General features: G+C 46.1%; 1 protein-coding gene across 2 annotated transcripts in view; it reads left to right on the top strand.

The window, feature by feature from the left end:
- The first annotated feature begins 351 nt into the window (after window positions 1-351).
- The window catches only part of CDH13 (cadherin 13), a 901,878-nt gene continuing 893,984 nt past the window's right edge, over window positions 352-8,245 (top strand). Inside the window, exon 1 of one of the 2 annotated variants that reach the window (XM_029074855.2) lies at window positions 352-513. In XM_029074855.2, coding sequence (XP_028930688.1) covers window positions 469-513 — 45 coding nt within the window. In that variant the 5' untranslated portion in view covers window positions 352-468. The remainder of the gene's footprint in view (window positions 514-8,245) is intronic. The other variant, XM_029074853.2, reaches the window with a different exon arrangement.

The following is an 8,245-nucleotide window of genomic DNA, read 5'->3' as shown; positions in this document are numbered from 1 at the left end:
ATGAAGCAGACCTTATTAACATTTTAATAAAGAGAATCTTTTGCCCTGGTGGTCCGAGTAGCTTTTATTCCCCTGAGCTATCCTGTGAAAAAGCAGACTGCTATTGCAGTCCATAAGCATGATTTGTTAGACTGAAACTAAACAATCAAAAGCCAATATATATACATATATATATATATATATATATATATATATGTTTTCGGAGGTGCTGGTTTTTGGGAGAGGTGCTCGCCCAATATCTACTATGCAAAATGGGGAAGCTTTATGAAGAAATCATCCTTGAAAAGCCATTGGTTCTGGTCATCAGACTCTATCCAATGCTTTAGTGATGATGCTGCTGATCTATTTGGGAAGTTGGCTGGCTCTCAAGGCAGAGTCTCTTCTCAAAGGCTGTTTCACAGGGAAAATATGCTCAGTGCAGTCGAGTGCATGAATGAAAAAGCCTCCGGTCGCTTCTAGTCTGGCAAAATGCAGCAGAAAACTCAACTAGCTCTGTCCTTTCTGCTGTCCCGGGTAAGGAACTGTGGTGGGCTTTTGACTTGCTTTTCTTGATCCTTTCTCTTTCGTGCATTTTGGTCTCAAACTGTTTGTAATGCAGGTATGATTTCTGAGGGATTGTACCCAGCTTTGCATTTCAGTTAGAGGGTGTCAGAGCTCAGCTGGAAGCTGATTTCCACCCATGTAGTATCTTGAACAAAACCTCTATTCACCACAGTTTGGCTCCGAATTGTGTTTCTTGGGGTTGTGTGTACATGTGTCTTGTGTGTGTTCGTGTGTGTTTGTGAGGGTGGGAGAGGTGGGTTTGGGGGTATCTTCCCAAGCGTCTCGCAGCACAGATATTTTCTGACACAGCAAGGGCTGCAACTTTGATTCGCCTCTTAGCAGGAATCGTGCTCCGGGAAAGGGTCTGTCGGAGGTGGCTCAAATTAGTCATTGTTTCTCCTGAAACGAAATGTGGTGGTGGGGGGGAAAGGGGGCTTTGTCAAGGATTTCAGCGTCACCTCGTTTGCCTGAATGGGGGAGTCTAGTCGCGTCCCTGGCTGGAGGAGTTGTCGGTCCCCTTATTAGCTCTAATAGATTCCCTTTGCTGGAAAGCAGCAAACACCCAGCCTCCAGGCTTGCCGCTGTTGCCGTCAGTCAAAGGAGAGGAACTCCGTGAGCTCTGACTTGCCTCTTCCTTTGCTTCTTTGTGTTGGAGGTGTTGTTTTCGTTTCTGCCTGACTCAGACCTTCCAGGCTTCCTTTTAGATACCACTCTGGGGTGACCCATAATGGGTTGAGTGTGTGTGTGTGTGTTTGCTGGTGGGGAGGGGGGAGGAGGGTTGGGTTGGGGGAAGGGAAGTAGGGGGAGAGGGGTGTTGCCGGATGCCACCCGGTCTTTGTGCCCCGACTGTTTTTCTGGCTGTAAAACTCCTGAGAAATGCTGGCAGGGCTGGTGTCCTGGGCACTAAGTGGAAATCAAAGTTAATACCTTTCCCACTTGAGCTGAAACAGCACTGTTAACCCTTAGAGGGCAGGAGTGTGTCAGACCGGTAAGAGAAATCCGTAGGGAGGGGTGTGTGTGTGTTGTGTGTGTGTGTCTGTGTTTGCAGTCACAAGCCGGAGAAAATAGCCTACTATAAATGCCTTGAAAAGCAGGGGAAGTTTTGGTGAGGAAAACCAGGGCTCTGAGGAAGGGCAGATTTGGGGCTCTCTGAATGAGCCGTTGGGTAGAGGAAGAGCACACTGTGTGGGCTAGGGGTCAGAGCGGGCGTGCTCGGCTTTTAGAAATCCCCCAGAGTCCGGAGGGCCGACATCTCATCAGGGACCCCATGAGCGCCTGACTGGCCCACACAGGAACTCTGGGTCTGGCTGGCAGTAGTTGGACAGCTGAACTCCATGCCCGCAGGGGACGGGGAATGAGAAGAGAGCTAGAAATGGGTGTAGTGTGTGTAGGCAGGCAGGAGAAGGTGCCAGGACAAGCTCCGACTAGGTGAGCCCCTGGGATAGCTTTTGAGCTGGCTCCCAGAAGGTTGGGAAGACTGCCGGCAGCGTAGGAGGGGGAAGGGCCCTGAGCAGGGAGGGGAGGGGGTTGGGGACCACACTCTTTAGCTGCGAATAGCAATGAGGAGCTGGGGGGCTGCTGGAGAGTAGCCGGGTGGATCGGCATGTGGACAGCTGGAGCGGGAAGCTGTCAGAGGGAAGGGAGATCCGGTTGGGGATTGGCAGCTACTAGGAGTATGTTTGGAGGAAGGGGTTTTCCATCCCCAGAAAGGGTGGTTGGGTGGGCTGGGGCATGACAATCAAAGCCTGGAGTAAAACTGGACTCTGGGACACCGGTGCCTATAAACACAACCCAGAACACCGAGGTTGGGTGGCCAAATGATCAGAATGGCAGAAAGCATGGCCTGGGGGACGGCGGGGGGTGTAAAGGCGTGGCTCGGTTGTAAGAGCCCAGGCTGGGGAGTCAGAGGTCATGGGTTCTAATCCTGGCTTCGCCACTTGCCTGCTGTGTGACCTTGGGCAAGTCACTTCACTTCCCTGGGCCTCAGTTCCCTCATCTGCAAAAATGGGGATTAAAAAATGTGAGCCCCAAGTGGGACAATCTGAGTATCCTGTATCTCCTCCAGCGCTTAGAACAGTGCTCTGCACATAGTAAGCGCTTAACAAATACCATAATTATTATTAAAGAGGCGATGGTGGGTGGGAGGAAATGGAAACTCCAGAGTGTTAGGGAAAAGGGACTTCCAAAATCAGCCCTTCCGCCTGACCTCTCATCAGTAAGAGTGGCGATAGTATTGATTAAGCTCTGACTGCGTGCAGAGCACTGTCCTAAGAAGTAGGAGAGAGTGGAGAGGTGGGTGGCAATTATACATGGTCTCTGATCTCCCAAGGACCCACTGGACATGGCCTGTCAGGCTCTGGATGACCTCTGCCGCCAGCAGCAAGTGGGACTTACCGTCTGTGGCGTTGGGAAGATGGGAGAGCCAACAACTCCTTGGAGAGCAAAATCGGGCATGTCCAGGAGAGTGAAGAAACAGAGCTAGTATCTAACTAGTATATTAATGGTTGCCCACCTGCTTGTCCCCATGGCAAAGACCCGTTTTCAGACTACTGTCGGTGTGATTGAAGTTTTATCCCTTGTAGGGATTGATTTGTAACTAGTTGCTTCACATTTCATAGCCCAGAAGAAGGTATATCTTCCTGATAACCACATTAGAGAAAGATACACACATGCAAACACACTCTCAGAATGGCATCGTCACGAACAGCCTGTTGAACAAATGGTTTACATACTACAGTTAGCAAATCATCTGGCTCTGTATCGGTGTTGAAGATGAAAAAGGCAAAAAACACAACCGCCAATATTTAAGGCTGTGGAAAGTAAGATCCATTCTGTTCAGTTCAGATTGGAGAAGGAAACACCATTCCTCATTGCCCACATTTGGTGATTGTATCTTGATGCATAATCAGAGTTCATTAGATGGTATGCTAATGATATGCTAATTGCAATAAAACCACTCTCTATAAAGCAAACCACTTTCATGGCATTAAGTTGACCACTAAGAGGTTAAAGGACACAGTGTTTAACTCTGCCAGAAGAAAGAGAATGAGCCACTCCCTTCAATGAAGCAAGCAAAATGGGCCACTTGACTCAGGGGCAAACCTTCCTCTAACAGGAAAGGAGACAGAAGAATGGGAAAAATAGTGTAATAAAGTAAATCTGACACTTGGCTTTGGGGATACTTCTATGTGCATGCGTTCTTTTCCACAACAGTTGGGGTGGTCCTTCCATAACACTGCATGTGACTCAGAAAGCCATCAATTTCCATAGACTCAGAGGCTCAGAGGTGGAAGAGGAAAGTCATCTGAAGCAACAATGGCTGGGAACGGGGAAAATTAGGGAATGTTCCCCTCTGATTGGCACAGATTGTTTTCAGAAAGGAGGACACATGCCACTGGTGACTAATAGTCGGACTGACCATAAAATAATCAGGATGGCCATGTGACAGACGTTCCGTTATAAACATTATGCTCTTTCCCCATTTATAGAAGGTGAAAAGGATTAGCAGCAAGTTCTGACAATGAATGAGCAATTTCTCAAGAATTCTGCTTTGGGGAGTGGTTTGGGGAATTGTTCAACAGGGAGTGGTTTAAACTATTCCGAATGATTTTGAATCTTTTATTTTAGAGAAAAAAATTCACCTTTCGCCTGTATCTTGGTGTGTTTCAGTTCATGAAAGCTCTATCCCTAATGAGGCAATTTCATAATTTCATAATTTCAACCTGTCATACATAGTTGTGAAATGACTATTTTGGATGGGTCCCTTCTGCCAGAGAGACAGGAGATAGGTACATTTGAGAAAACTTCTTCATTATGTGATCGTCTCCAAGATTCCTAAGCAGGACAATGATCAATTTGAAACCAGTAGCCTAAGCATGAAAAAGAGACGTAATGAGGAATTGAAATTGGGCACTTCCTTGCAAGTAACAACAAGTCTAATAACCTATGCAGCCGATTACATGAGCTGGTCTTTAAGAATTTCTCAATTTCAAATGAAAACAACGTCTCTGATCTCCAAATGCCATCTCACACTTTCAGGTTTTAGACTTTGCTTTTACTCTGAAGGAAAAATCTATTTCCTTGGGGAAGTAGCTTAGATGCATTTCAGCATAGTACATAGAAATCGCAAAACAGATCTGTGCCATCCTGAGCTAGTTTATGTAAAAGAGCGTGAGGGTCGCTGTGGAATACGTGTCTTTGTTCTGAAGTTTATCATCTGGGGTGGGGAGAGGACAATTCTATGCTTGAGAATATTGCTTCCTCTGAAGAAAAGTACATTTCTGAGGGAGTTTAATTAACACCCTCTTTAGTGAAAGATGGGAGAGACTATCTATTATGAAGAATCGATTATTTTTTGACATATTTTATCGTTCTTGTGTAATGTCATTTCCTCATAAAAATGTTTGCTTTCTGAAGCCTGTTCTTTTTAGAAAATTTTCTCCAGAAGAGGGCTCCATCCACAGCACAAAAAGAAACATTAAATCTGAAACTGGTATGTGAAGGCCCTCAAGTTGAGCAGCTCGGCAAAAACGAGGTTACGCTGTGTACAAACGCTTCAGCTGAATAACAGGGAGGGACTCTACCCCACCAGTCCTACTTTCCATCCAGAAGAGGTTGGAGGTGTAGGTCACAAAGGCCGACTTGGGAAAATGGCACATATCACTTGTGAGGAGGTACCCCCTGAGTCTGGAACCTTCCTGGCATGGAAGACAAACTTGACTCTCTAGTGGTCCAAGAAGACGGGAGCAGGCCTGCCCGTGCAAGAATTTGATGATGTTGTCCGTTATATAAGCAATTGCTATGCAATGAGTCATAAATCTCCAGGTGTTCCGTCTGATTCACGGCACCCAATGTATATTTTTCATTTCCCTGGTGGAATTTTTGAGCCTGATAATTCCCTTATGGCCCAGAAGGGGCTGGCATGATAATACTACTATTATGACTTCTAATACTACATTTATTAAGCCCTTACTATGTGCCAAGCACCATACTAAGCACTGGGGTAGATACAAGATTATAAGGTTGGGCGCAATCCCCATCCCACATGAAACTTAGTCTAAGTAGGAGGGAGAACTAGTATTGAATCTCCAATTTCCGGATGGAGAAATTGAAGTTAGAGAAGTGAAGTGGCCCAGAGAAGAACAGAGCCTTCCTCTCTCATGCCCCATCCCATTTCCCCATCCTCACATTTGACTTTACACATACTGACCAAAGAATTCAGTTACACCACAGAGACCTCTGTGCTCACTAAAACTATCTGGCTCCAGTTTAGTTAATCAGGCTGTGAGACACGCCCCACTGCAAGGCTGTGCCCGAGGCCAAAGAGGAAAGCAATGTCCTGCGTGCAGAGGGCCTGACCCTCGTTTAATGAGAGGAACAACTCTCTCATCAGCATCGAACTGTAGAAGAGCACAACAGAGTGACTCACTCAGTCCTGTGGGCACTATCTGCCATTGCTAGGGAAATTTCCATCAGCTACCAAAGCATAAAGGCTAGCCACACTGCACACCGATAACCCATAGAGATTTAGGCTAGAGCAACCCCAGACGGCACACAGGTCGTTTCTGTTTCTCCCTGACCGGTGGCTGCCCTATTTGGCTTTTAACAACTAATGTGTGATTTTTTTGCCAGGGGATCCCTATGATTCTTTCGCATGCCACTTCCCTTTCTGAGGGGTCGAGAGCGCGTTGTAAAGAATCTACAGAATCTAGATGCAAAAATTATTTATTCTTCCCCTGAATAACAGCTACATCTGGAGTGGAATGCTAACAGCTGTTAAGGGAACTACGGCGGGGCTGTAGAAGTGTGCCAGCACAAGAAATGAAAAACATGCCATCTATTAAAAACTCTGGGGAAAGTTCAAGGGAAATCCTGACCATCTCATAGTAATAATATTTATTAAGCACTTACTGTGTGAAGAGCACTGTACTAAGTACTGGGAGCAAATATACAAGTGAGAATAAGACATGGACTCTGTCTCTGAAGGGGGTCACAATCTATGAATGTTTGAGTCAGAGGAGAAGGCTAAGGCTCTCTCCTGTGTGAGATGTTTAGATCTCTTCCTCCGTTACCAAACCCTATCTTTTAATTATTATTATGTTATTTGCATGTGCTTAACTATGTGCCAGGCACTCTACGAAGTACTGGGGTAGATACAAGCTCAACAGGTTGGACACAGTCCGTGTCCCCCACGGGACTCCCAGGCTTAGTCTCCATTTTACAGATGAGGTAACCGAAGCCCAGAGTAGTTAAGTGATTTACCCAGGGTCACACAGCAGACGAGTGACAGAGGTGGGGTTAGAATCCAGATCCTCTGACTCCTAGGCCTGTGCTTTTTGCACTAGGAAATACTGCTTCAGTCTCATGGACAGAGAACCACATCTGGGGCTTCTGTGGCCTCTCTTCATCAGGAACCTTCTTCATCAGGCTCATTACTGAGGTGAGGTTTCTGCCTTGACTCTGCTGGGGAGAGGATGGGGACCATAAAGAACTGATAGAGTAGCAGAGGGACAAGGGCATAGGCCTTGGGAACTTGCTTAGACCCTTCAGAAAAAGGTTGGTTCAGGCAAATCTTTTAAATCTTTTAGTTTTCTACCGGAGCACGCAACAGCAATGAAATATTTTTTTTTACATTTGACAGCTCTGATTCCCCCGGGTCAGGCAATTGTCTTATTAGGGCCAACAGAGTTTGGGCCTCTGAAAGCTCTAGGCACGTGATGATGGCCTGAAGATATCAGTTCAAGTTGATGAGGGATGGGGACCCTCAATCCCACCCCCATCATGGTTTGGAGTGACAAACCACATGGGGGAGCCGGTCTTGGACTGTGGCCTCATCTGTGGAGAGAGGGGTTAAATAAATGGAAGTAGTTTGGCTCTCTCACCACCTTTTCTTCTCCCTGCCTCCCGTAGGCACTCTATGAGTGCAGAGGATTGAAGAGTCTTCCTCATTCACCCCTCTTCTCATGGCCTCATCCTAATGGCCACTTCAACATTTTCACGTCTCCAAGGCACTTGGTTACTCCCACAGCCCCTCTAGCACTTAACCACCTCGCTTTCATCTTCCTCAAAACAGGACACAAATTAAAGAATGAGCTCAACCTTTTTTTACCTAGATTCAGCAAGTATAAGATGACCAGAGTCTGGTGAAGACTATTTAAACACATTTTTTTAATGGTATTATTAAGTGTAGACATAGTTTGGACACAGTCCATGTCCCACTTGGGGCTCACAGTCTCAATCTCCATTTTGCATACGAGATAAAGAGGTAGAGAAATGTAAAGTGACTTGCCTTAGGTCAAGCAGAAGACAAATGGCAGAGTCAGGATTAGAACTCAGGTTCTCTGCCTCCCAAGCTCATGCTATTTCCATTAGACCACATTGTTTGCAGATCCATCTTGGACTTTACGCACAGCCTGGAGCAGCGCTACTCTAAGGTAATAGAATAGTTAATCACAGGTGGATCTTACTTTTTTTTAAATCAACCAGCATTCTCTTGGCTACTTTCAAGCAGGAGCCTGCTCCAGACCCTCTTCAGTCTTCACACTTCCTATCATTTTTAGTTTTGTTTTTTTACAGTGACATAGACCTGTTTGTCCATGGACTCATTTGAAACTGAAAAGGCGTTTTCTTGGCTCTTTTTACTGGGAAATCCCCAAAGGTGTCCCTGGAATCTACTGAGCAAGGCAACTTCTAGTGGCAAGAG

Source organism: Ornithorhynchus anatinus, chromosome 11 (genome assembly GCF_004115215.2).
Source record: "Ornithorhynchus anatinus isolate Pmale09 chromosome 11, mOrnAna1.pri.v4, whole genome shotgun sequence".
NCBI classification, from domain to species: Eukaryota; Metazoa; Chordata; class Mammalia; order Monotremata; family Ornithorhynchidae; genus Ornithorhynchus; species Ornithorhynchus anatinus.
The sequence above is the reverse complement of the archived record's forward strand: the minus strand, read 5'-3'. Positions and strand labels throughout refer to the sequence as shown.